Genomic DNA, 26873 nt, shown 5'->3' on the forward strand with positions numbered 1-26873 from the left:
TTAAACAATTATAAGAAAGAGATAAAGGTATAATATACATACGTGTATAGTCGTGTGAGTAGAAGTGTCTCAAGGAAGTAGATGTGATAATCGAAGATTATAGAAGGGAATTTAAAATATTAAGTAAAATAACTAAATTAAATGAAATTCAGGATACAAGAACACAATGACTATGAATAGGTTATATTTATGGGCAAAGAGGGAAATACAAAAGGTAGGGTAAAAACATAGCACAATTCTCTAGTGTAATGACACGGTGATTGAGAAGTCTGGTATAGATAACTGCGATAAAATAAAGGAAAATGCTTATAATATATTCAAGAATTTAAAATGATTTCACTATTTTACAGATTTACTACTTTATTAATCTTAATAAATCAACAATTATGCCGTTATTGTTAAACATCATGAGGGTTTCCCATTTTAGCCTAGAAACTTTCTTGAAAGACCTTGGGGCAATAACGTATACTGAAGGTGTTTTTGTAGCTTTAGACTTGATAAATTTGATAAATTCTCTATAATAATTAGAATACTGAGCCTTCATTTCCTTATTTCCATAATACAGGTTTGTTAAAATTATACAGTTATTAAGGTCAAGTGGGACATCAGTTATGGGCTTACAATCAAATTTTATTTCAACATTCCTAGATTGCGTATCTGTTTGATTTGTATGAACTGCATTTTGGTCTTTAAGCTTAGAAAGAATATCGTTTGCGAACTAAAATAGGATTAATTTATAACAGTTACATTAATATTATCGGGGATAGGATCAGTTCCAAGTAAAGAATAGCCAGAGTTTGGCCTAAAACTAAGTTAAATTAAAATTCTTACAGATTTGATCGTGTTAAATGATTATGTTCGTAAAACAAAGTACACAATGGGAACTAAAACATTATAATCACTAACTTCAATACGTTATTAAGTGGGTAATTTGTTGATTCGGGTCTGAATTTCTCATCTACATAATTTATTAAAATATAAAATCATTAAATTGGTCAAATTTTGAATTAAACAAGTTTATACCATTTAAATATGATAATAGTTCCAAAAGTAATGCACCGTTATGACAAAATGGGTCCCAAATTGTGGTCCTAAAAATAACATTTCAATGTGAAAATTAGTAACTGTGTGGTACCTGTCTGAAAGAGCATCTCCTGTTATTAGTTCCTGAATTACAGCTGAAGAAGCACTAGAAACCATCCGATCATCCATAATTGACAGTTTATTCCAGGGCCTTTCGCTCAAGTCGCCAGACGCATCAGCCAACACCTGACAAGAAAATTACGTTAACCTGGTAATACTTGGCAGTTGTTATTATTTATATCAACAGTAATCTTTGGGCAAAGAGGAATATCTGAAAATGATATCAATGATGTAAAAATACATCCACGGTTCTTCATGAAACTTGGTAACTCGTCGCCCTGCATCTTCTTATATCGATAACAGTGAGAATTTATCACCCTTTCAACCATGTTCCTGACCATTCCAGTGTGGTAAAGCTTAGAATTGCTTGATAAAACCTAATTAAATAATAAGTTTAAAGTTAGAACCTTAATAGTTGGAGGAGGTAATTTGTGAGAAAATGGGATAAATGAGGCCCTAATCCATGATTAACACGTTTAAGACTTTGAAACACACCAATCAGCCTGATTCAGCCTGTTTACGAAATGTTTAGGATTTCTAAAGATGAAATTAAATGATTTTTGTAATACTCGGCATCGAAAGGATCGAGAACGTGAATATAGAGTTGTCGACATATCCGGCTACATTAATAAATTAGCTCGATCTAATTGTCAAATGTGTAGAAATATGTGTAATAGATAAGAACCTATTCTGAATAATTGACCATATTGTATCTAATCCAGTTAATATATCAACGTATGATTTCCCTCTTGAAACCAGGTTAAATTTTAGGGATAAACTCTCGAGTTCATTTAAGAGCTGACGCTCTAAACCGGTACAAGTGCATAATTTTACTCTTCTTTGAACTAATCTGGAAGTTGAAAGTAATGTGTCAACAAAACTCATAACAATAGACTAATTATCATGAATAGAATGAATATTGAACTTTGTTTAATAGTAGAAGTATCAAAACGGTTGATAAAAAAATATTAAAAACATTACTATAGTACAAAAATAATATTTAAAAATGAATTTAAAATTCACTATGTTTTAAAACTTTGGAATCTTCCTGCCTGATAGAATCTCAGAATAAATACTTATAAAATGATTTAATGGAATATGAAATAAACGGATTCAACGCCCTTATTTTAAAGAAAACATTGTTATTATTCAGACACATTTCCCAGGACTTGCAGATAATAGCAAGTGAAAACGGACTAAATTTATACGCACTTGACCAATCCAACTCTGTATGGCTACACATTCAACTAGGAAAAAATTTTTTTGAAAGAATCCAATATAGAAGTTCACAAACTTCGCAATCTGACTCACCTTCTAAAGTTAAACACTGGTTTGTGTCAACCAAACAACTCTGTCAGTCACTTTCAATTGTATTTTTATAATTACTTAATGATGCTGTAGGTAATTCCCCCTTCACAGAAAAAATCGCCCTTTGATGCCATTCTTATTAAGGATTTACATAATCACGAGAATTTGAAAAGTTCATTCGGCCTAGACAGATTGATCATAAAGGAGTATCAAGAAAGTGTGGATTTCCTATCTCTTATCTTCGTTTGTTCTAATAAGAATATCATAAGATCAGCAACAATTGGATTTCAGGTAACATTTCACATTATTAAAGAGTTTAGGAGTATAAACTGAGCATCCCAGACGATTTGGGCTGGTCTAACTGGCACTATCTTAGAATATCTCCAACGGTTTTCTACAAATCCATAAGTCCTTTCAGCTCACAGTACAATGATCTCTCAATAACCTATAATGATTCTAAGGAGGATTTACTGGTAACTTAACATTTTTTATTTTGTGTTAGCTTAACGTTATTAATAATACGTCGAAACTCACAAAGAATAAGAATAGGAAGAGAATTGTCTCAGGCAATGTTCTAATCAATAGTCGTCACTTCCACAAACTGGACCTGGGTATTTTTCAAATCTTATCTGATTTTTAGATGACGACTTGACTTATCCCACAGATATCACAATCTCTATTAAAGAATTCTTATCTCTACTTTCATTCTGCGGTATTTCTTTATTAACTTTAGTCCACTAATTATGTATAAATGTAAAAACCACTAATGTTTCACTTTAGAATCCGTGAAATGCCCATTGTCTATAGTATTGAGAAACCCAGGAGACCCAGTAATAGCTCTGTTCGGAGGCTCAGTTGACGCGTGCGAATCTGTAACAACTAACTTGAACATTCATAATATTGTTTATAATGGCTGTAACGAGTCTAAAGTCGAAACACAAGAAACTAAAATAATCAGTATTCCTTTACCGTAATTAATTCATGTAGATGACAACATTGCACTCAGTGGATCACTCTGGATTAGTTCATTCAAAGTACTAAATTACACTATTATCCCATAAATTTCCATTAATAATAACAATTTTTAGGCTGAAAAATCATCCCAACCCACAAACGAAGTAATTTTTACCCTGATTTAAAGATGTGTAGGAACAAAGAGATGAATTGGTTGTGAAGGAAGTTGACTTGTTTGAAACAGAATTCTCGCCACCGCAAAAGACAGCTGAGCTCAAAACCAGTAAATCCAAGTATACAGACGAAGAATTGGATGAAGTTTACAATGTATTGCTAAAAGATTTTGAAACGTATTTTTAACACCAGTTATGTCATGTTTTTAGCGATAATATGCAAGAACACGTAACTAGTAAAGATAAATCAGGTATTTTCACTTATTTTACCCTTTTAAACATAAATTTATGCAGGATTGATATCACTTTTCTGACGAGTAGTTGGTGTTGATAATTTATAATGAGTGAAGTGTTTAGTATATATTGTTTTATTATGGTGTTTTGTATACAAGTGGAGAGTTTTAGAGGTAAAAATAGCAGGTAAAATCATTAATTAGGGTATAAAAATAGTTTTGAGCTGGGGTTTAAACGCTATTGCAAGAGTAATGAGAATAATTTAACTGCTCCAAAAGATTTGGTTGAAACTGTGGAAATAGCAGATCAAGTAGCAGATTTTATCACTGATAATAGTAAACCTGAGATTGCCAATACCAGATTTGGTATTGATAAGAGTATGATTTACACGTTAAGTAATGATGACTATGTGGTTGTGGGAAAGATTCTTGGGGTTTATGGATTGCATGGCAATGTTAAAGTTAAGAGTTATACATCCCAGCCTGAGATTAGACTATGTGAGCCTGGGTATAGGTATCTTAAGATCCCATTTAATGACGAGAAGGTTATACCAATTAACCTCCTTAGAGGTAGAATCTCGGGAACCAAGGATGTTTACATTGTGAAGTTTGAAGGTTTTGATAACGTACACCAGGCACAAAGGATAACCAACACTTACCTCACAGTACCACTATCAATCATGCCACCGCTTGAAGAGAATACCTACTACGCAAGGGATATCATTGGACTGGGATTATACCTCTATAATGACATCAATAAGACCAAATTGGGGAACATTATGTCCTTCATACATTATTCAGATTTAGCTTTCAAGAAGGTACCTGTTTACATAATTTGAAGAAAGTTGATAGTTTCAGATTATAGTTAAATATACATAAACAATTGAATGTAAATGTGATATAGAAGTATGAAGAAGCATGTGATGACTTGATTGAAGTTCAGCTAGATATGAAGGTTTCATTAAAAACATTAATTGATGTCTCAAGAGCAGCAATTAATACCACACAAAATAGTGAGGAGGTTAAGAATGAACCTCCAAAAAAATGTAGTTTGGTAATGGATAGGGATTTAGAGGAAGCCGATGAAGTGATTGAACCGTCTCAGGAGTTTGAAAATCCATACTTCAAGTCAGTGATGTACGTCAAATGTTATGAATGCTCAATATGTAAAAAGGAATTCACTAATCAAACAAAGGCACTAATCCATGAAAATTCACATAATACTAATTCGAACAAAGAATTAGTTAATTCTGTGGAGCAGAAAAACACTGAAGAGGAGAAAAGCGACCAAAGTATTGATAAAAAGATAAAAATAATGAGTATTGACGAAATAGCGGAAAATGAAATTAAAAGACCAATCAGACGTTTTTATGTGCCTTTAGTTAGAAATGAAACTGTAAAGTACATTGATGTCGAGAATAAAAGCGTTTATGTAGATCCTTACACCATATTTATAGGAGAAGATAAGTAACCCCTCTAACCCACTAGTTGTGGTGATGAGATTATGTATCTAGTCTGAAGTGGTCTGCAATCGTGAGATAAAGTGTATTTTGAGGTCTTGGACCGAACCTAAAGTCCCATTTCAAAGATAACTGGACCCAAATTCTGTGAACAAGCCCATGTTTGGCACTGGAAATGAGTTCAGTTCTTCTAAACTCTATTTGGCCGTCATGGTTTAATATGCATTCACTAAGGGTCTCCAAATACTAAAGAATATTTTAATAAAACAAATATTTTTAAGTAAGTAATATGAGTTACATGTTTTAGTAGAAGACAAAGGGATTTAGGGTTTATGTTATTTGGGTTGAAGGACCAAACAAGCTGGTCATCTCTGACCTGAAGCCTTTGTTTATACTCTGATATAAATTCAGAACACGTTATTATCTTTGTAGTGGCATTATTATCCCAATCAAGTGCGCTAAATTAATGTTATTAAGTATTAATTACATATATATAGAATGAGTAAGATGATACTTTGATGAAGAACAAGTGTGTGACATTGGGTTGGAGTGGTTACAGTAAACTATATAGTGAGGCTGTAGGCAATCTATGGTAACGTGAACTTGTGAAGACATTGAGTCATTTGGCACTGGGAACATTGACTTCACAGTGTTCAAATGTTTGGAGATCGGCTGGTACTCAGTTCTATCAATAGGTTTTAGAGTCCCTGTAGACTTGAAAAAAAAGTCAATTCCCTCAATCCCTGAATACAAAATACAGTGATATAATAGAGTTAATTAATATTAAATTAGAATAAATTATTATTAAATAATATTAAATTATAATTAATTATAATTATGACGAGAAACTTACAGAAAATGAGATTGGTGCAAATACTGTCTTTATTGAAAGGTAAATGATACAGTTCCTTATTTAGGTGAACTTTGACTGCATAAAAAGTCTTCTTTGAAGCTAAAGAGAGTGACAATAGAGAGTCAACGTCGAGAAACGATAAAATTCTAGAAATTTTATCATGATTTCTGAGAGTAACTCCGTCAGAAAAACGCTCCAAAATAACCTCTTCAAAACCACATGGAACAGGTTCAGGAGGTTCACCTGACAATTATAATATTAAGATAGAATTATGAGTATAATTAGGATATTATTAGTATCATATTATCATCAAGAACATTGTGACGAATGTAATAATAATATAATTAAGAGCTGTAGAACTTACTGTTAATTTTGAGAAGTGTTTCAACGATTTCTTGAGTTTCTATTTCATTTAACTTTGGTTCTAATGTTCTTAAGTGGTCCACGAACTCCCGTAGGATCTCTAAGTAATCCTCTAGGGTTAGTTCGGGAACAATGATAACTGGATTGGGGGAAACTTGATTATTCACTGCATTTGAAGGTTTTTTACGCTTATTTTGAGCGTTTTTTTGCTGAATTATATTATTTACTTTGGAGTAATGAACGAGATCAGAGAGGTCGTAGAGAAGATCACGATTCTGGGTCAAAAGAGACCAAAGTAGCTCAAACGCACTAAATTCTTGCGTGATCTCAGCTAAATTCTCTGATTCCACATCGCACAGTGACATTATTCGAGAATCACATTGACTTTACACTACTTACACATATTTTACACATTTCAATGAATTTACATAAAATTTTAAAATAAATTAAAAAAGTTAAAATAAAATATAAATTTTATAAAAAAATCAGAATGGTATTTATATAAGTTGGCGAGTATAAAATTAATTTGAGAGTAAATTTGAAATCCACTTTATAGTGTCGAGACTGATATTTCTTGAGTCCGACTGCAGTATGCACGTGAAGAATTCTTCATTTTTGTTTTTCACCTTGACTGGCTGTGCGAGCACGTCGAGCAACTCAGTGTTCACAAACTGTGATAGGGTACTAGTCAGCAAGTTCATACAATTACTGATCTCTGGGTTCGACTGATCCACTATTAGCCATGTCATTGAATCATCTGCAATGACCTTATCATGTGTGGCCAATTTTCGTACCAGAGCATAGATTGAGAGTGTTATTATTGATGCAGCAAACCTGTGGAATGTGTCATCGATGAGGGCCACTCTAGCCAGAATTGAGGCGGTTTTCTGGTAAATATTGAGCTGCGATGGGTTCTGTGGATACGGAAGATCGAAGGATGCTATAATCAACGCCTGAGTCATGTACGATACGAATGGAGTGGTGATGACGTAGTCCAGAGTCCTCAAAATGTCAAACATTATTGACATAATCACGGAGAGTGATACGTTTTTATTCCGTGCAATATAAAATGATGCACATCGAGTTCTGGTAAAAAGCTTCGATATTGATACCCACTGCATCAAAAGAACTCGAACTGATACATTCGCGAGCCCATTATAACGATCTGCAATAAAGTAACAGGCTGCAGATATCAAATTATAAACAATTTCAGAATTTATCCTTACACTATCAATGCTATTATTTATATCATCTAGATCATTATTAGCATTATTCGTCGCATTGTTATTAAAAATATCATTAACATTAGAATCCATATGATTAAAATTATAGTCCCTACGATTAGCACTGTTATCAAAAGAGTTGGAACAATCAATGGTGTAGAAATGAAATGAATCCATAAGAAAATGAGATTGATCTTGAGAAGAAACTTCTTCAGATTCCAAGCTTGTTCTAGAACTGTTATTCAGGCTATCTCCGTTACTAACACTGGACCTGGCGGTGTTGTAACTTAAGGGATTGACTATATCAGTTAATAGGTAGAGAGAACTGTCATCTGAGCTTGAAAATCTCACCCTATCAAGAACAAATTTGAACAACTTATTCAAAGAGTTTTTATTCCTGGACATGTAACGATCCAGGAGATTAATTGCTAAGGGGACAATTGAAGACTGTACTTCGTTCCTACGAACTTCCTTATCAGTGAGAATTATGCAGAAAATCAGTGGAATTCTGCACTCTGCAAACGATTCCATGCCCCAACTACTCAAATACTCCTTACAGTTGAGTTTATCTGCGTTATAGCAGTCGGCAAAGAACCCGGACCTTGAGTAAATGGTGTAAATTGACCTGTCAATTCCCCAATCTTCCACAGACTCACTCACATTCTTTGACGTCACTGTTTTAAAGAAGTTGTTCATTAAGTTATAACTCTCAGAATGAATGTCAATTGGAGGAGTGGGAGTGTAGAAGAAGTTACGTGCGGTCTCAACTGGTTCCTCAGTTATTCCGTCAGAAATTATTGTGCTTGTTTCAACTATTTCACTGTTTAATCTGTTATATGCCGATGTTCCTGGTGTTCTAATTCCATCTCCTGCGTATCTGTTTACTGTGCTAACTCCCTCGTAACTAGTGATGCCATCAATGGATCCTGTATAAGTGTTCACGTCAGTGAGAGAGTGGACAAAATGGTTAGCGTTAACGTCAAATTCTCCACTTAGTCCCACAGTTCCGTAGTCATACTGGTTATAAGGCTGGGTGTCTTCTAATTCATGGTTATAATCGTTAGTATTGGTTTGGATGGTAGGACTAGTGGATGAGAGTGTTGAGTATTCCCTCGGCGTTGTGTCGGGATCTGAGTAATTGGTCTGGGATCGTGAATTTGCGCTCTTTGTGTAGCACAAATTGTCAGAATTCAGGTCAAACCAGTCACACAGAAGTGTCGAGCTAGACTCGTCATCCAGAAGAGGATTCATCCCACCACTCGGGGAATTCGAAAGATTATTCTTATAAACTCTCTCACCAACCATTATTATTCAAGAAATTTAACGGCTATCTTCTATATTGAAGTGGTGGATAATAAAACATTAATGATAAAAAAACAATGTGTTAATAAACATTATTTAAAGGAATCCCAAAAATATTAAAATGTATTGATTAAAAATAAAATTTTAAAAAAACATTTTGAAAAAATTTATCAAATAAGCTCTTTTCATTTTACACATCCACACCATTACTACACGACAGTTAACATAAGAATTCCTTCAACACACTCTTATCACTATTTTGACTAAGTTAAAATAATAAAATAACAAGATTCTTGGAATTGGCGGTTTTTTAAAGAAATGCATTTCCCCCAAAATTCCTCAAACTCTACAATCACAACACTTCGCTGAGATAACGGCTAATAAATTTAAAATGATAAAATTTAATTAAAAAATAAAAAAAATTAACAATAAATGAGATACCACATAACAAGACATACTCCACATAAGAACTATATTATTAAAGTTATTATCGAATTACTGCCATTGTGCTCTAGTATCTACGAAGGACCCCCATTCCTCGTGTCCTGCGGCCATTACTTTCCAGTCTGAGGAGTTTGCGTGGGCTGGGTCCACTGTGCTCCAGTCAGGGAGTGGGTGTAGTGGTACAGTTGGTCTTGAGGTCAGCAAGTCATCGTCGTGTGTATTCACTGTCTCCTCTGGTTTCTGTTCAAACTGCTCCGGGTCACGCCAGAAGAAGGTGTCGACGAGAACGTCCCAGGGCATCCAGCGCTTGAGTTGGTCTCTGAGGTATAGTACCTCACGGGCCAAGAGCCAGTACATGAGCGCAATTGACTCCTTGCCCTTGTTGTTGCATGGGATTGCAATGTCGACGTAGTTTAGTGGCGAGTCTGTGTCACAAAGAGCAATTACTGGCAAACTGACGTAGGAGGATTCCCTTAGGGATTGTGCGTCTGTTCTTGGGTCAGTGGCAACCAATAGCCTTGGCTCAATGAACTTTTGGGTAATCTGGTTAGTTAGTGTTCCTGGGATCCAGCGTCCTGCAATTGGGTGTGAGCCAACGTAGTGGGAGAACTTGAGTACTGCTCTGCTTCCGTAGGGGCGGGCACTAACTACAACGACTTCCTCGGGGTTGGAGACTGTGACAATTGCTCTTGCTGCAACCTTTAACTTTTCAAGTGTATGGGCCAAATTAATTAAGTGGACGCCTTCTTGTGTACGGCTATACACATACTTTCTCATTTTATTTTCAACATTCTTTGTTCCAATGTGGACCTACGTAATAGTTATATTACCACAAATATTGTATATACCATACCATAACTAATATACAAAATTATATACTAAATATTATGGGTTTATTAAGTATAAAGTATGAGAGTATGTGATTAGTTTAGAATAGTACCTTAGCCGTAAGCATCATTCTGATGCTATCTTCATCAGGAGTAAGTTTACTGGTTGGTGCTGCCATATTAATGGGATTAATTAGTTAAATTCAAATCTACAATATGGGGAACATAAATTCAAACTTAAGCAAATCAGTCAGTGATGTTTATGGTATCCGTAATTGTTAGAATTGGGAAGTTTTTAAATAAATTAATTAATAAGATAGTAGAGGAATCCAAGACGAAGCAAAATTTCCAATTTAAAAAGATGGGAAAATTATGTACTAATCAATAAATTATAACAAGACAATTATGTATATATTGTGCCCCATCAGTGATTCTACAAACAATTTTATACCATTACTACCCTTTACCCTCAAATAGTAATATTAAGTTTATTAAAGATAAATTAATTGATTTGCAAATTTTAAACAATTTCCTCAACTTTCCAAAATTATACCTTTAAACAATATTTCAACACAGTATTACTATATAATAGAGTATAAAATACTATATAATTTAGCATATAAGCGTGGGTGTAATAGTAAATTAATGATTAGGACATTTCTTATCTTCAGATGAATCAGAATCACTATCCGTCTCTTCTAAAATAAATTAATTAATTACAATATACTAATAATAGTAGTAGTGGGAGATACGATCAGGATCCGGTGGATTTGACTTTTTTTTACCGGTAAAAATACAGCAACTTTTGCTACTCTTTTTATTCATATGCTCATTATCGATTGTGTTTTGAGCCCATGTGACCGACTTTTCGTTAGAGGTGTTTGGACAGTTTTGTCCCATTTCAGAGTCCATGGAAGTTTCTTCTACATCCTTTTCGATTTCTGTGCTCACAGTTTCTACTGTCGTTAATGTACTCATTTCTTTGTAATCATTTTTTATTTATATAATTACTACGTTAATATGGTAGGGTTTTCTTGAAAAATTGCTGCCCCTCCCATACAAAACTCGTTATATATTCATTAGATCCAATATATAATATAGGATTAAACAAATATAATATAGTATATGATAAAAAGTAACAGTTTACAATTACACAATTAGGTACCCAACAACACATTTATAATATTAATTTTATTATTTGTTTTTCTTATAAATATATGTTTGTTATTATGTACTGAATAACTCTTATAAATGAGTTTTAACGGTTTATTAAGAGCTTCCAGATTTCTCAATTCTGGCAAACATCTTTATCTCGGTACTTTTATTCATACTCTTATTTAGTATATATTCCTCATATAACTGATTGTTCTTGAGGGTGTTGATATATTTTAATAAAATTTATTTTGTTTGATATTATTACACTGGTTAACCCAATTAAATACTCATGGTATTGTAGGAAACTACAGGGATTTCAGTCTGTATGAGTTCTGTGCCCCTCCAAGACTTCAAAATGTTATTGTACCTGTAGAAAAAAACGTGGGAGTACGATCTGCTAAAAGTCCGAAGTGTACATCGGTGTTTATGCATATGGAGGATCCTTTGGCGCACCTAAACGGAGATGACCCTCACACACCCTTGGTCACTGTCGACGACCTAACCCCGGCAGGAAAGACCCTCAGAGGAAGTGGTCTGCACGGTCCAGAGCGTACAGATGTATTTCGACTTGTACTTTATAATCGATTGAAAGTTCGCCAGCTACAACGACTAGTGCCGAGCACAAAAGAGTCAATGGAAGACCACAAGGTTACTGCTTCTTCTTTTTGGTTTACACTCTCCTCATTTACAGTTATGTTCATCATGTTCAACTACGGGTTGGATTATGGTTTATACCACGAACATTACCCATGGACTCCACCTAGAGATGACGGTACAAGGGGCCCGGGTCCTCTGTACTGGTTCACTATATAACCCAGGGTCTTGAATATTAATTTTTCAATGAAGTTTTAAACATTTTAAATTGATTTTAACTAATATATTACACAATTTTGCCCGTTTATTGTTATTTTATCCTAGAGTATTCTGAAGTTGATAATGTGTTATCATGGGGTCAAGAATCTCTTGAAATAAAACTAATCATTTAGTTTATTTTGCAAATTTATAGGTCAATGTGCTATTAAGGATGCTTTCGTTAATAGCGAAGCTTAAAAAACAGAAAGAAGCTGAGGAACAGAAGTTAAAGGTTAGTTTAACATTATTGATGGAATTTATAATATTTATAGGATAATCAAGAAACAGCTAAGATATATGCACAATATGTGAAATCATTTGATGGGAAAGGTGAAGAACAACCTTTAAAATTTGTTAAATCTGACGTGTATGATCCAGCGACTGGGACTACAACTTCCGTTGCTAGTACAGGAGTAAATCAAGTATTTACACTTGGAGAACAGGTATCTTTTACTAATTTTATACTTTATATATGAGGTGTTAATATTACTTTACAGGCTGAGGAGGAAAATGAGGAGTTATCGTCAGAGTATTTATCGCAAATACAAGGTTCCGCTCCTATTCATAGGAATAGAACTACGTCAAAAGTGCGAGAAATTGATACTTTTATTGAAGGTAATTTTTACTATTAAGCGATTCCCAAAAATTGTATACACTATAATTGAACGTAGAGATAAAGGAGAAACAGAGAACTATAACTGAACGGAAGGAACTTCAAAAAAGATTTCTCACAGCTACTACAGGTACAATAAAATTATAAAAAATTTTCTGTAGAATATGAGAGATATGAAATAAATGAAAGATTAAATCGCATAGAAAATAATTTAAACACTGGTGCGCCAGACCTAAACACTACTAATATTCACATTGGAAATTTGTCTCCAAACGTTACAGAAGATATTCTGATGAGTCATTTCTCCAAATTTGGTACCATAGTGGGCATAAGGTTGATCCCTTCAAGAACTGACACCCCTCCAGATAACAAGCAGACTGGATTTGTATCATTTATGACACATGAACAAGCTGAAAATGCTAAAGTAGGAATGGATGGTGTTGAAATATTAGGATTTCCATGTAAAATAGGCTGGGCCAAGAATTTGATTAAGCCGATGATATCAACTGTTCCAATGTTTGCCCCTGCTACTCCTACCATGCCAATTCCACAACCGATGCCACCCATTATTAAGGACCAGTTAGAAGTATATGTGCCGACTCCCCAGTATAAAAAAAGAATTATTGATTTAACCTCAAAATACGTTTCAGAAGTTTCTTTTTATTAAGCTATTAGAAAGTTGTATATAACACACTTAAACTATTTCTATGAATACGTGATTAACCTTTTTTCTATAGTCTGGGAAGGATTTTGAGGAGGTAATAATGAAGAATGAACCCAGAAACGGTATTGATTTACCAAATCTATGTTTTTATAGGATTGTTTTCATTCGTGTTTGACAGATTTACACCGGATAGTGTCTATTACAGGTTTCTACAACTAAAATATAATGTTGCAGATGGAGAGTCTATTCATTAGTTCAAGGAGATACGATGAGGGATTGGAATAAAAATATGTTTAAAATTAGTAATTTTGGGAAATCCTATATACCACCCAACCAGTCCACTACTCATGATACTGCTCCGGCCCATAGCTTACAGTATATCCCTACTATAATATGTATATAACTGAGTTAATAATGTGTACAGCAGTAGTAGTGTGATACAGAATGGTAATGTAATACTGAGTGAAGAAAAGAAGAACGAATTTGATTCTATATTAAGAGGAGTAACGTCTGTTAGAAATGACATCTGTAATGCAATGTTATTTGTGATAAACAACAGTGAATCAGCATATCATCTCACAGACTTGCTGTTCAATTATTTTAACGATCCCAACACAAATGTTCAACAAAAAGTATGATTTCCTCATTTTTTCTTAAACTTATACATTTTCACGATGAATCTCTGTAGATATCGATACTGTACGTAATATCGGATGTATTATATAACTCATCTTCGTCAAAACAATATTCTTGGGTATATCGAAACTCAATAGAGAAACACCTTCCGCAACTTTTTCATTCAATTAAACAATGTAATTCGAATCCAATTAATTATTATTTTATAGATAAAGAGAAGAGTACTAGTAAAATATCATCACAACAATTAATTGATGCTGTGATGAAATTGTTAAGTATTTGGGACTCCTGGACAGTTTATTCTCAACAATTTCTCAACGTATTCTTTACTGAATTAGTTAAATTGACTTATTTTTTCAATCATTTTGCATTACGGACTCCTAATATGTAATGTGTTTAGGGACTTGAGGCTACCCTTTTGGGGGATGATTTGGACTCATTCAAGACCCTTCCAGGTAAGGAACCATTTTAATATTTATTTTTAGAATTTGAACAACATAAGGATTTATTGAGTACAAATGATGGAGTTGTCGTTGATTACTTTGATCTCCTCGCAACATTACCGCTTAAATATAGGGAGACTGCATATGTAACTCTTTAAGCAGTTATGTATACAACTAATCTTTCAATTTTTATAAAAATATTAATGAGTTTTTAGAAATATTTGTTAATGCGGTTGAAAGAACTAAAATCAATGTGTCTACAACGAGGATTATTAGTTCAGCCTAGTGATAGAAACTCTCTTGTCATCCGATTAATCATTTATGATAAATACTTACATCATAAACAAGTAACTTATACTATTTAACACAAATATTTATCTTCTGCTGCATTAATATTCTGTAGGAAATGGAAGAGAAAAGGAGGGAGATTATGATGGAGGATGAGGAGAATATGAGTGAGGAAGGGTCTGATATGGAGCAGGATGATGACGAGGCATATGAGTTGGAGCAAACTAGAATACAAGAGGCAACAGCCCAACTCCATTATACGCTAATGAAGAGAGCCCAGTCTCCTGAGGTTGTTAATCCACCAGTTGTAGAGCAACAGAGTGAATTAACTGAGGAAACAAATGATGAAGCTGATGCTAAAACTGAACCCGTGCAACCTGTTGAGGAAGAGGACGACATCGACGATATATTTGCATCATAATATACTCTAATATATTTTTTATTAGCAGTTAGAACTTTTTCAAAAAATAGGAAATAAATAGTATGAGATTAAGTAGTGTATGTAAATTGAAAGATAAAATTATTCCTGAGCTGTGCTTAGATAAGTAAGTTGACAGCGACCGCAGTAGGTGCGATTGTTATGTGCGGCCATGAAGACTCCACGACCACAGTTTTCACCAGGGCAGTCCTTAAGAAGACGAACAACCTGGTCACCGTCGACTTTGTAGTACTTGAGGACAGCCAACTTCACCTTTTTCTTCTTATGCTTGACTTTCTTGGGAGTGGTGTATTGCTTCTTCTTACGCTTCTTACCACCTCCCAATAACTCCAAGTGATGATCAAGAGATATCGTAGACTCAGAACCCAATAATTCTGATAACTCAAGTTCATCATCAAGTTCGTTCAATCCGTACCATAAAGAATGGTTGATATTTTCAAGAGTATACTGACCCAATAAATAATTTTTTATTTGGCCAATGGTTTGGTATTCGTCAGAACCAAAGACAGCTGTCCTCCCATTAAAAAGATTAACCAAAACCTGGCCAATAGCAACGTTGGAATCTTCCATTTTCAATAACTTAATTTATTATATTATTACAATGTTGGGAAAATAGATAAAACTATAATCTGATAATAATAATATAATTTATATTCAGTAAGATGAATATAGTAGAAAATAATTGGGTTAAAATAAATAATAATTTTGTTAGAAGGCTCTATAATTTGTCGGGTCACTTAACACATGAGTTAGAATTGTCTCATTATCACTAATTAATGTATATTATTGAATAATATTTTTGAACATTCGAGAATATCGTATAAACAAGTGATAGATTTTATATCTATTGAGGGTTTTCCCATTTTAATAGTCTAATTAAATTTATTCAAAATATCAACACTGAATCATTATTTTGTTATTATTTACTGTTAATATTATGTATTTTAATAGTAGAAATTAATATTTAATTGTAATGTGGGCGATTTTTTAGTTTACACAATTAATCGAATTTAGTTTAATTTTTATTGCAATTATTTAATTTTTAAGAATGTTTCACCATATTTAATAATTTTTGGTATAATCGATGTAAATTATTTGTAATAATTGTAAATTAGTAGAAATGTCTGAGTATTGGATTTCTACCAAAAAACATTACTGTGAAGTCTGCCGATGTTGGCTTTCAGGACACTCACAGGTACTTTACATACTATTGTTACTTTAGAATTACATAAAAACGCCATTTTCTTCAAAAAATCAAATAATGTCGTAGAATGTTAAGAAACATGAGGCGAGTAATCGACATATATCATCTTTGCGCAATAAAATGATAACATCGCATAAGAAGAAGGTTGAGGAACGTAAACAAAAGGAGTTTGAAGCCGCTGAAATGGAACGGCTGAACGCCATTACTCTTGAGGATCCCACGCCTGCTGAGCCTTCCAACAAACTTCCTTTCATGGATAGTATGTTTCAGTATGGGCCTTTGGTACAACCAATTGGTGACTTTGAAACTGAGAAAAGGAGAATTGAACAGGCAATTCATAGAAAATTACAAGGGATTGAGGAACCAGAGGCCGTACAGAAAAAGGATACTCGTAACTTTTACACATATACATATTCCTAACCATTTTATTAGTTATATATATATATATTGGTACATATGGTTTATAGGATGGATGGCTACCATTGATCAAGAAGATGGAACCTTGATATATTGTGATAGAGTTACTGGCGTAATAACAAAGAAAAGACCAAAGGATTTTGACGGAGAATTACCTTCTCAAGCTTATCTTACCTCAAGTTTCTTTTTGCGCATAGTTATACTTAGGCCATACCCTTAAATATTATTTCATTCTAATTTGTTTTATAGATTGGGTGTTGAAGTATGACCCTAATAAAAGAAGTAGATATTATCATAATGTACAAACAAATGAAGTTCGATGGTTAGATGATCCGGCTCCAACAACACATACGCCTATTACTCCACAGGTTAATGCTCTTCCCACTAGTACTCCACAAAAATCTGAAGATAGTACTACTAAAAGTAATACAGAGAAGACTAGTGTTAAATCTGAGGAAAAGAACGGCAATATAGTACTAAATGTGAAAGAAGAAAAGAAAGAAGATACAAAACTAATAAAAGTCAATTTTAAACCTGCGGATAACACCTCTAATAGTGTAGAATATACAACTAATAAGGTGGATAGTAGTAGTGATAAGGTTTATGATAATATTAAAAAAGAAGATGATAGTGTAGTAAAAAAGTATGATGGGCCTGTAATAGGTCAATGGCAAGTAGTTAATCCAAAAGAAAGTGTTTTTACACATTGTACAGAAAATGAACAATTACTCAATAATAATAATGAATTCAATCAACATGTATCAAACACATCTAATAATGATTTTAATGAAGAAATATTTAATGAAAATGTAGAAAAACCTGTTTATAGAAAACATACACAGGTAATTCCTACACAACTTTTTATTATTATTTTAGGAATCTCAAGATACCTCACAGGACCAAGTTCTATTTATAAAACGTAAAATTAAAAAAAAATAATTTTTTCCATTTTAAATGATTTTATTTTAATTATTTTAAATTATAATGTTATTATCACATCTTTTATTAATAATGTGTAAACGTTCGTGAATACATGGAATCCGGATTAATTATCGGTAAAAGTAAAGAATCTAGGAAAGTTCTTGATCCCAATCCAAATAAAATTGTTGAAAATAAAATTAATAAACTTATTTCAATCAATTCACAGCATTTTACGGGTAATTTGGTCATGAATATAGCTTATTTGCCTTTGATTATACAGTTAATTAATAAATTTAAGCCTAATTCTCATAAATTATAATTAGCCTTTAATGGAAAATTGGAAGAAATATTAACCTTGGATTATGGAAAACTATTACCAAATGAGTTGCTGAAAATATTCGAAATATTGAGTAAAAACCTGTACTATAATGAGAAGATCTACTCGTTAGTCTTCAAAGCTGTTTTGGACAAAGTTGTTTATTTCAACACAGATGAGTTGATTTCATTGTTAACTCATATTAATAGGATTTCTGCTTTTTATTCCTCTAATGATAGTATTAATTCCACATCAGATGGTACAGAACTAGTATTAAATAGTCCTACACACTCAAAACTAGATGTCCAGAAAGTAATAAAAAGAGTATTAGAAGTTCTAGAAAATAAGCTAAAGTATAAAAAGGACGATTATTTGGGATTAAATATTCTGAGCATTATTAATAAATTATCTCATTTTAATTGTTGGAACTTGTCAACTTACCTATCCACTTCTGTTCTTAACAATATTCTATTAAACACCGACAATACAATTAATGTAGCGGAATGTGTAAATATAATTCTGGATAATTGTAGTTTAAGGATAATTGACATAATTTGCTCAAATCCACAGCTAGGTTGTGGTGATAACAACTCAAATTTAGAGTTATTTAACAATAAAAATTTATTATTATCCTATTACTCAGCTGGAGATTTCAGCATTCTTCCATTACTCACTAATATAGTTAATAATGACCATGTTTCTGACATTTCCAGCAGTGTATCACCTCTGGATTTTGGTACTTTGTCCAGTACAATTAACAGAGTACATAATATATTACTAAAATCAGAAGAACAACTGTATAATATTGAATCAAACTGCTTAAATTCTCTAGTCGAGTATGTCTAATATATTTAATTAGATAAATCTTATTTTTAGGGTTTGCTTCAAGTTGTTTTATTGCACTAAGTTTATAAATCTTTCACAACAGGAAGTTATTTACGTCAATATATTCAATAGGGTCGAAAAGTATTGTTATAATCAATTTCACTATTAATTAGGCATATAATCCCAAAATTGAACTTTGTAAATCCCAAAAATCAGTGCTACTTAGTACTCCTTTTATCGCAATACGTTAATAACACCCCAACACACATGAATTCCTTAAATGAACATATATTTAAAGTTGTCAGAAGAATAAACCGTAATATTTCAAATCAAGCGAATCTATCCGTTTTGGATAAATTGGCAGTAAGTAATTAAAAAAGTGTAAATATGTGTAGGTTTTGGAGAGTTGTTATGAGAAGTTTGGGTATGTAAACCATTTTACAGCTAAAAAATTTATTAATTCAACACTTTCGCAATTCCCAAGGAACCCTGTAGATTCGCTTCTAATTCAGAGAACAAAAACATTTTCATCTAAACTTTTCTTTTACCCATTCCTTAAACCATCAATTGATTGTAAAAATAATGGTAAACTATACTGTAAATGGGACATAAATAGAGTGAGAACTCGTTGTAAATTATTTTCAACTAGTGGCATTTTAAGTAAAATTAAACGGTTTAAATGTATTCCCATATAATTCAATACATGTACTACATAGTATATAGACGTTTTTGAACAATATAAAATTACGTTGGATGAACCATCTTTACTAATTGTGGTAACAGAGACTCAGGTGATACCAAAGATAAAGCATATGAAAAAACTAAAAAAAATGTTAGGAGATAACATAATTGTGTATGTGTTTAACTGACTAATTGGTACGATAAAGGTTGTCAGCTATTTTTGATCCCGATTTATTACAATATTGAATCAAATTCTAAAAACATATTAGGAAATGAGATGTCATACTTGGAGTAAATTGTTTAAAGGGAAAATGTGCGCAGTTATATTTTCAGTTGGTTCTAAATGTTGAACTGGATTTAAATTCAATTCGGAGTCTAAATTTACCTGGGAAATATAAAGTTAATTTTAAAAAAAATACCAATACTGTTACTAAACATGTGCTATCATTTCCCAGAACACTTGTGGGTAAATTTGGACTATTGTTGAGAAGCTCTCCAGTATATCCTATAATGAAAGTTATTTATATTAGATAGTTGTAATATTACCAGTTTCCTCTCTTAATTCACGCAATGCACACCGAGTTACGGATTCGTCTCTATCACAAATACCACTGGGGAACTCAAGGGTATTTGAGTTCACTGATGGTCTAAACTGTTCAACTACTGATAAATAAAACATGTAATTCCCATTCTCTAAAATTAATTATAATACTTGGGTACTCAAAACTATTATATAATAAGTGTAACTAAATAAAAAGTACGGCGGGTGTAACAAAATGCTAAGGCAGTTGCGGAGTTCGCAGTTACTGACTGCCCGAAAGTGTTCCTGGAGAAGATATCCCAGTACTTGATATTGTTCCCTAAGTTTAGGGGGGATCCATTCTCATCGCACAGATACGATTCAAAATGTTCTAAGATAAAATAATTAAAACAAGAAAATAAATTTATATATCTTGTGTATAGACAATTACCGCAATCGTCTGTAAAATTATCATCGTTTAAAGAAGGTTCTCGGTAGAAGATGCGCTCAAGTTTAATCCATGGTGATTTTTCAATAGTAATTTTCCTGATGATGCTGGATGAAGAAGATGGAACGGATTGTTGGCGCATTTAACAAAAATTGATATTTAATTGATAATTGACAGGAAATTTTACAGTTTCAAGATTTATTAATAAATAATAAATCGATGAAATTTTACATCGAAGAAAGATAATTTAAGTAAAAAATTAAAAAAGAATTAAAAACAACATTTCGAAATTATTTTTGATTTAATAAAGATAGGTAAATGAATTTTAAATCAGCCTAATTTATACGTTAACCTTTATTGTGTATACTTACACGACATTATTTAAAATATTTTTGTTTTACACAATAATTTTGGTTATTTTACATTAATTTTTGTTAAAATGTGTAAATAAAATTAACTTGGTTGTAAAATATGAAGAATGGGCCCAAAAATAATTAAATGCTAGTAAGATGTTTAATGAACCACCTGATTACTTATCCGTTCAGAGCGGTAACACACTAATTTAATTAAATATTATTAAAACTATGTAATACTAATTAGATACTGGAGAAATGATGTAAATTTTTAGGGCAAACTTCTGATAATCCACTTCTTATGCCCCTGGATAACAGCCAACTACTTCACATTCTGCTCAATTTTCAGGATACAAATTCATTCCTGACTAATGATAACACTAAATCATTCATAGGTATAAATTATAAAACTTCTCAGTTACAATTTATCCAAATAATACAGAAATTAAACCGGTGTAGGAAGGAATCATGGAATGTGTAGTGAAAAGGAATATAATCAGAAGGTACAGATGAACACCGCAAATGACCTTGAACGTGACGCATCACGCAATGTAAACCCGAAACTAACTTTAAAAAGCTTCCAGAGGTCAGATGCATTTAGAACTTTTAAGCCCGAGGATGTACGTTCAGCCTTCTGGTGCCGTAGAACGGTTTATTACTCACTTACACATTTTATTGATGCTGATATAAACCGGAAGCCATATCTGATGGATAAGCCTTTTGGATACATAGATGTATATAACTTTTTGAGAGATAGGCTAAGGAGCATTTGGCAGGATTTAACAGTTCAGCGCTGTACAAAGCATCGAGGATATATTGAGTCCTTTGAGATCAGCGTACGATTTCTCATTTACTCCAATGAGTTGTTATCGCAGAATGAAGAATATGATGAGAAACAAAACCTAGTCTTACTTAACACCTGCTTGGATAAGTTAATGAATGGGTATGATGACGTAAGAGTGTCACTTGGTAGAGTCCATGGCACTAATGCACCAGGTGATGGTAGACTGATAAATCTGGATAATCGACTGTATAACTTAGTGTTAAGTACATTGACTTACGTTTCAGAGCATGAGCCTGAATTCTGGTCATACCGTCTACTATTATTAATACCTCAGATACTAACTCCAGGAAGTTCTGCAACATTTTGTGACACTTGCCAGAGGATACCTAAACCAATTAAGAATCACCCACTAGTCAAGTATTCTATTTCATGCTGTCTGGCTGCTGTATCTGGAAACGCATACCTTTACTTTAAGCTGATGAACAGCCCCAAGTGCCACCCCCTTCAGGCGGCACTGATGAACCGCTTCTCTTCCTGTGTAAGAATTAGATTTCTGTTCAACGTTGCCAATTTTAAGCTAGTTAAAGACTCAGTTAATCCTCTTAACTATGAAACGCTAACGCAACTTTTGGCCTACGAAGATATAAATGGACTAGTTAGCCTATTGCAGAGATATAACGTTAATGCCAGTAACATGGCTAGAGGATCGGACCTGCTGGAGTTGGAGAAAATTGACATGGAAAAACTAATGCATGATAATAATCACTTGTCAAAAGTGTTCGGAAAGGTACAGACTACCAGCAGAGTAGTCCTGGCAAAGTTTTCAGGCTATAAATACAGGCAGCTGATAATGGACCCGGATTTCAGAGCTCCTTTCATAACACTAGAAGATATTCCCAATAACAGTCAATACGGTCTGGAAGTTCAGAAAGGAAGGGAATTTAAAGTACCAGATATTCCAACCACTGTAAACGCCCCTAAAAGTGTAAACAACGAAGTAAAGCAACCAGTTACGTTCAATAACGTAGCAGAACCTGTAAGCAGAAGAGAGTATGTGCCAGATTTTGTCTATAAACCTGCACAAATTGACGAGAAAAGTTTCTATGGCGAGAAAATACGATCAAAGCTGATGGAGCTGAGAAAAATTAATATGGTTAAGTTGGAACTGAACAATTCATCGCCGAATTTATTCTTTGATCAAATTAACTCCAAACAACTTAATTCAATATTAAAGTTTTTCTACAACAGTAATCATGTCGATGTTCAAACAGTTAAGAGTATTAAGCCGGTGGTTAGTAATCAGTTGGATGATAACGTGACCAGATTAGTGAGTAGCAATAAGAGGCCAAAAACGGGTGAAGATACAAATAGAAAGCAAAAATTAACTAAACTTAATGAGATGAACGAGACCAATTACGGCCATGTCAAAAGTAATGAAATATACTTAAGTATAGAAGGAAGTAAAATATATTTGGAAAATGAGTATAATAAGGTAAAATCCCAATATAACTTTACTAAATACACTAGCATGTGTAACGAGTGTAATGATAGAGTGAGGGCTAGAATTTGTACCTTTTTATCCCAGTCACTAACCGAAACTAACAAGGAGCTAAAGCAAAAACTATATAGATTGTTGTGTGAATTATATAAACTATCGCATAAATTTATGAAAAAGAAAGGAACATTTAAAGGTTTGATTAGATTTTTCAAGCATGTTTTCTCAAAGGATTTCTATAAAATTGACCCCAAAACTCTTAAATCACACTTAAAACAGTTATTCATTCCCTTAGTGGCACAGTTACCAGGTCATATATTTAACCTTTTATTAAAGACCATTAATGCAGTATCGACTATTAAAAGCGAAGATGCTCAAGTTAATAGTATATTTAAGGATATAATGGGGGTATTGAATAATGGAGTTGATAGAATAGTGAATAAAACTTATGAAGGGATGGTTGAAATGGTTGAAAATCGCGTTGTGGACTATGACCCAACCCTTTGGGGGACTGGTGTATCTCTACACATTTCTTTATTTAATTTATACACCCCAGAACTGAGTTTTGATGGACTAAGAAGAGGAGTTGGGAGCGGAATAGTTGGTTTTAAAAATAATATTCAAGACTATTATCACAATAATTATGCAATCCAGCATAAACAAGACGTGATAAATATGCTAGCACACAATGATAACACTCTTAAAAGTAGTTGTGAGACTACGAATAAGACGTTGGGAGAAGTAAGGGGAAGGGATATGATAGCACAAAGATTGTTGGTAAATGGAGTAGAATATAAAAATAGTAGTATGAAAAACAGTATCAACATACCAATTACACTAAACGTATCATTTAACGCCACGGACGCTCCTCTTTTAAAGGGTTTGCCGACTAGTAATACTCTTAGTAACGAGAATATGGAGTCCTCGGGAATGTATAAGATTAATCCACACGTGGTGTTGTTTTCATGTACAAGACCGATAATAATAAACAATAACAGTTATGTGTTTAACCTTTTTAACGGTATTAACCAAGATAAGAAGGTAACTTTTGGGGATGGACTGTCAATTATTGATTCTTTGACAATTTTGTCATATCTGGCTAATTTAAAACAAGATTGCCGAACCAAACTGGTGGTTTGCTATAGATTAAGTGTAACTAAGTTGGATATGCTACTGTTATATAAATTAATTGGCAGATGTAGAAGTAATTTTTGTACTCATAAATCAGGAAATTATTCTGATAAATTGAGTGAACTCATTAACAATCTTAACAAAGAGTTGTTGGGTTCATTGATTGAACAAGGACTTGTACATAATACACCAAATGCAAGGACTTTAATTACAGAGTCAATAAACTTTTGTTGCACAGGGTTTGAATACCACACTCCTCTCACTAATTATACATATTACAATACACCAAATAGTATTAATAAGTTTTTGAATGGAAATAACACCACGTACAATGATATAAACGGAATGAAAGATACTCAAGAGATATTGGTGGTAAGATTATCATATGAACATGACCTGATAAAGGTGTTGTTAGGAGTGTGCGAAGGTTTAGTAAGCAGTGGAAGTGTTAAATTAATGCAAAACCCAGTTGAATTGCCAGATTTATCAAAACTGTTGTTGGATATAGTAAAGGCGGAAAATTACATGAATGAAGTTTTACTTAATCCACAAGGGCTACTTTCCAACTCGTTACAGAAGGTGATTAACAGCATAATACTTAAATTTCCAGAGGAGGTGTGGAGTTTGCATGACGGAGTCGGTGACAAGTCAGGAAGTTACTCAAAAAATTCATTGATAACACTTTTGATGAATTTAAAAGATAGAATTAGATGCACTCCACTACCAGCTGTTAACAATAATCTGCAAAGAGGGTTGGAAAGTAAGAATAGGGTATTAGAGAAGTACATAGGGAGTGTAATGGAATGTTATAGAATAGAAGGATATAAAGTACCGTATATTGTAGCTCATTTTCTGAAGCACATTAATAGTATTTAATTTTTTAACACAATAATTACTTTATAAAATGAAGGTGTTAGTGATACATATTTATATGTACATGTAAGTATGCTTATGGTGTCAAAAAAATGTATTTAGTATAATTTTTAAAAATGTTAGGAAATAACACAGATTCTACGATAAATGAAGTTGATCTTAATTGTTCATCAATCGATGAAGTAATTTTATTTACACCGATATATATAATACCAATTAAATATTAAATAAACAATAATTTTTCAATATATAAACCAATTAATAGGTAAAACAATTAAGAGGGAGATTAAGCTTAAAATTATTGATGACTTTGGACCCTTATATAGAGACCATTTTACATCAAACGCCTTTCGTTACTGGATATCATATGACTTCGCAGGATAAGTAAGTAATTTAGGCCATTTTTCCTTGATTATATACCTTTACAAACATACATTTACCATATAAATTGTTATATTATGTTAAACTTAAAATTATGGGAGTGATAATTCTGTTAGATGGTCTAGGATGGGAATTGAAGGGTTTTTATATGTAGTAACAAGGACAAAGAGTCCCAAATATAGCTTTATTTTAGTGAATAAAAAGTCAGAAAATCATCTAATCGAGCACTTGACTCCAGAATTTCAAATGAATTCCAGTGGAAATTTTATTTTTTATCGCAGCTTAGATATAACCAGAGTATGATTTAACTAATTTTAGTACTAGATATAAATATATTTACATAAAAATTATACAATATTAATATTAATGTGTAGAATTTTCTGAATAATCTACAAGGATTATGGTTCTTTGATGAAAACGAGTGTAAATTAACGTACGAAAAACTTGGTGAAATTACAAATAGAAAGTCGACTCTAGATTTCAATATCAACGCCATAAGTTCACTATGCAGTGAACTAAATGAAGTCAATACTCTTAATACAAATACTCAGTCCAAACCAGTTAGTTTTATACCTATAATACTCTAGTCTTTATCTTAGAAATCAACTTACTCATAAATATATGTATATATATATTACATAAATATGAATATAGGATGCTAGTCCAACAAGTCAAATAAAATCAATTGGTTCATTTATACTTAATGCTATAAACTTTAATAAATCGGTTTCTAACGCTGATTCTAAAACTTCCACTAGTCCAAAAGCTGATACAATTAGTATTACTAAAAGTATCTTTAAAACAAATGAAACAAGTAATCATGAGGAAGTGGAGAAGAAAGCTGAGAAATTGGAAGTAGAGTCAAAGAACGTTCATGGAAAACATCTAATGAGTTTACTAAAAACAAGTAAAAATGAGGAAAAATCACCTAAACAACCACCTAAGCGTGCACCGAAATCACCAGTAAACAGGCCTGAAACACCTCAAAGTCCTGAGACTCGAACAGTAAAAGTTACATACGAGGGCTTAAAGAAAGTAATTTCTGAAGTTGTACAATCTGAAGAGTTCATTTCACTCATTTGGAAAAAATTAAATCAACACAATCCATAACACAATAATGTAATATAACACTGTTATATTTAATGTAATAT

The 26873-nt window shown here is 32.8% G+C and overlaps 15 protein-coding genes across 15 annotated transcripts, besides 1 other annotated feature; 8 read left to right on the forward strand and 7 right to left on the reverse strand.

Moving 5' to 3' along the window:
* The first annotated feature begins 152 nt into the window (after positions 1-152).
* Positions 153-170: a sequence feature (Short protein (TpMuguga_04g00743, EAN32096.1) was converted to a misc_feature.).
* Positions 171-300: 130 nt separating this feature from the next.
* On the reverse strand, positions 301-2148 carry TpMuguga_04g00744 (uncharacterized protein). The gene is made up of 12 exons (XM_061306060.1): positions 1829-2148; positions 1713-1763; positions 1639-1680; positions 1551-1599; positions 1385-1520; positions 1302-1354; positions 1136-1269; positions 1024-1091; positions 915-958; positions 832-884; positions 748-802; positions 301-718 (listed from the first exon to the last, which is right to left on the reverse strand). Exons 1-12 carry the CDS (start codon positions 2026-2028, stop codon positions 356-358), a joined length of 1248 nt encoding a protein of 415 aa, XP_061161224.1. The 5' UTR covers positions 2029-2148; the 3' UTR covers positions 301-355.
* Positions 2149-2229: 81 nt separating this feature from the next.
* Positions 2230-3892, forward strand: TpMuguga_04g02280 (Rad9 family protein; the record flags this gene model as incomplete). Its single annotated transcript, XM_061306153.1, has 11 exons — positions 2230-2513; positions 2545-2742; positions 2772-2924; positions 2954-3062; positions 3092-3163; positions 3232-3408; positions 3439-3485; positions 3540-3569; positions 3601-3755; positions 3789-3829; positions 3873-3892. The coding sequence occupies exons 1-11, from the start codon at positions 2235-2237 to the stop codon at positions 3890-3892; spliced, it is 1281 nt and encodes a 426-aa protein (XP_061161893.1). The 5' UTR covers positions 2230-2234.
* A 26-nt stretch (positions 3893-3918) lies between these two features.
* On the forward strand, positions 3919-5282 carry rimM (16S rRNA processing protein RimM; the record flags this gene model as incomplete). The annotated part of the gene is made up of 3 exons (XM_061306206.1): positions 3919-3985; positions 4016-4629; positions 4716-5282. The coding sequence occupies 3 exons, from the start codon at positions 3919-3921 to the stop codon at positions 5280-5282; spliced, it is 1248 nt and encodes a 415-aa protein (XP_061161894.1).
* On the reverse strand, positions 5143-6852 carry TpMuguga_04g00746 (uncharacterized protein; the record flags this gene model as incomplete). The annotated part of the gene is made up of 5 exons (XM_759289.2): positions 5143-5517; positions 5570-5729; positions 5786-6014; positions 6125-6367; positions 6489-6852. 5 exons carry the CDS (start codon positions 6850-6852, stop codon positions 5314-5316), a joined length of 1200 nt encoding a protein of 399 aa, XP_764382.1. The 3' UTR covers positions 5143-5313.
* Positions 6853-6994: 142 nt separating this feature from the next.
* Positions 6995-9341, reverse strand: TpMuguga_04g00747 (uncharacterized protein). Its single transcript, XM_759290.2, has one exon. The coding sequence runs from the start codon at positions 9013-9015 to the stop codon at positions 7009-7011; it is 2007 nt and encodes a 668-aa protein (XP_764383.1). The 5' UTR covers positions 9016-9341; the 3' UTR covers positions 6995-7008.
* A 131-nt stretch (positions 9342-9472) lies between these two features.
* Positions 9473-10757, reverse strand: TpMuguga_04g00748 (ribosomal protein S2). The gene is made up of 2 exons (XM_759291.2): positions 10397-10757; positions 9473-10266 (listed from the first exon to the last, which is right to left on the reverse strand). The coding sequence occupies exons 1-2, from the start codon at positions 10460-10462 to the stop codon at positions 9508-9510; spliced, it is 825 nt and encodes a 274-aa protein (XP_764384.1). The 5' UTR covers positions 10463-10757; the 3' UTR covers positions 9473-9507.
* A 152-nt stretch (positions 10758-10909) lies between these two features.
* On the reverse strand, positions 10910-11423 carry TpMuguga_04g00749 (Protein phosphatase inhibitor family protein). The gene is made up of 2 exons (XM_061306061.1): positions 11036-11423; positions 10910-10981 (listed from the first exon to the last, which is right to left on the reverse strand). The coding sequence occupies exons 1-2, from the start codon at positions 11259-11261 to the stop codon at positions 10926-10928; spliced, it is 282 nt and encodes a 93-aa protein (XP_061161225.1). The 5' UTR covers positions 11262-11423; the 3' UTR covers positions 10910-10925.
* Positions 11424-11445: 22 nt separating this feature from the next.
* Positions 11446-12331, forward strand: TpMuguga_04g00750 (uncharacterized protein). The gene is made up of 2 exons (XM_061306062.1): positions 11446-11598; positions 11740-12331. Exons 1-2 carry the CDS (start codon positions 11535-11537, stop codon positions 12249-12251), a joined length of 576 nt encoding a protein of 191 aa, XP_061161226.1. The 5' UTR covers positions 11446-11534; the 3' UTR covers positions 12252-12331.
* An 88-nt stretch (positions 12332-12419) lies between these two features.
* Positions 12420-15369, forward strand: U2SURP (RNA recognition motif family protein). The gene is made up of 15 exons (XM_759294.2): positions 12420-12522; positions 12563-12733; positions 12788-12905; positions 12962-13033; positions 13065-13555; positions 13641-13689; positions 13721-13772; positions 13802-13942; positions 13992-14199; positions 14256-14379; positions 14413-14522; positions 14604-14658; positions 14689-14792; positions 14862-14993; positions 15050-15369. The coding sequence occupies exons 1-15, from the start codon at positions 12463-12465 to the stop codon at positions 15353-15355; spliced, it is 2193 nt and encodes a 730-aa protein (XP_764387.1). The 5' UTR covers positions 12420-12462; the 3' UTR covers positions 15356-15369.
* Positions 15370-15446: 77 nt separating this feature from the next.
* Positions 15447-16110, reverse strand: TpMuguga_04g00752 (Ribosomal protein S27a family protein). The gene has a single exon (XM_759295.2). The coding sequence runs from the start codon at positions 15941-15943 to the stop codon at positions 15455-15457; it is 489 nt and encodes a 162-aa protein (XP_764388.1). The 5' UTR covers positions 15944-16110; the 3' UTR covers positions 15447-15454.
* Positions 16111-16275: 165 nt separating this feature from the next.
* On the forward strand, positions 16276-17933 carry TpMuguga_04g00753 (U1 zinc finger family protein; the record flags this gene model as incomplete). The annotated part of the gene is made up of 5 exons (XM_061306063.1): positions 16276-16568; positions 16644-16968; positions 17045-17173; positions 17244-17836; positions 17871-17933. Exons 1-5 carry the CDS (start codon positions 16494-16496, stop codon positions 17931-17933), a joined length of 1185 nt encoding a protein of 394 aa, XP_061161227.1. The 5' UTR covers positions 16276-16493.
* A 94-nt stretch (positions 17934-18027) lies between these two features.
* Positions 18028-19751, forward strand: TpMuguga_04g00754 (uncharacterized protein; the record flags this gene model as incomplete). Its single annotated transcript, XM_759297.2, has 5 exons — positions 18028-18151; positions 18239-19067; positions 19108-19197; positions 19230-19419; positions 19452-19751. The coding sequence occupies 5 exons, from the start codon at positions 18028-18030 to the stop codon at positions 19749-19751; spliced, it is 1533 nt and encodes a 510-aa protein (XP_764390.2).
* A 31-nt stretch (positions 19752-19782) lies between these two features.
* On the reverse strand, positions 19783-21029 carry ndx-2 (NUDIX domain protein). The gene is made up of 7 exons (XM_759298.2): positions 20709-21029; positions 20499-20648; positions 20284-20430; positions 20157-20242; positions 20024-20122; positions 19937-19991; positions 19783-19877 (listed from the first exon to the last, which is right to left on the reverse strand). The coding sequence occupies exons 1-7, from the start codon at positions 20845-20847 to the stop codon at positions 19801-19803; spliced, it is 753 nt and encodes a 250-aa protein (XP_764391.2). The 5' UTR covers positions 20848-21029; the 3' UTR covers positions 19783-19800.
* Positions 21030-21113: 84 nt separating this feature from the next.
* On the forward strand, positions 21114-25407 carry TpMuguga_04g00756 (SAC3/GANP/Nin1/mts3/eIF-3 p25 family protein). The gene is made up of 3 exons (XM_759299.2): positions 21114-21254; positions 21334-21453; positions 21518-25407. The coding sequence occupies exons 1-3, from the start codon at positions 21215-21217 to the stop codon at positions 25342-25344; spliced, it is 3987 nt and encodes a 1328-aa protein (XP_764392.2). The 5' UTR covers positions 21114-21214; the 3' UTR covers positions 25345-25407.
* A 64-nt stretch (positions 25408-25471) lies between these two features.
* On the forward strand, positions 25472-26858 carry TpMuguga_04g00757 (Dcp1-like decapping family protein). The gene is made up of 5 exons (XM_061306064.1): positions 25472-25523; positions 25607-25725; positions 25839-26019; positions 26097-26282; positions 26377-26858. Exons 2-5 carry the CDS (start codon positions 25646-25648, stop codon positions 26830-26832), a joined length of 903 nt encoding a protein of 300 aa, XP_061161228.1. The 5' UTR covers positions 25472-25523; positions 25607-25645; the 3' UTR covers positions 26833-26858.
* Positions 26859-26873: the final 15 nt, after the last annotated feature.

The sequence above is a fragment of the Theileria parva genome (assembly GCF_000165365.1).
Source record: "Theileria parva strain Muguga chromosome 4 map unlocalized ctg_529, whole genome shotgun sequence".
Lineage (NCBI taxonomy): Eukaryota > Apicomplexa > Aconoidasida > Piroplasmida > Theileriidae > Theileria > Theileria parva.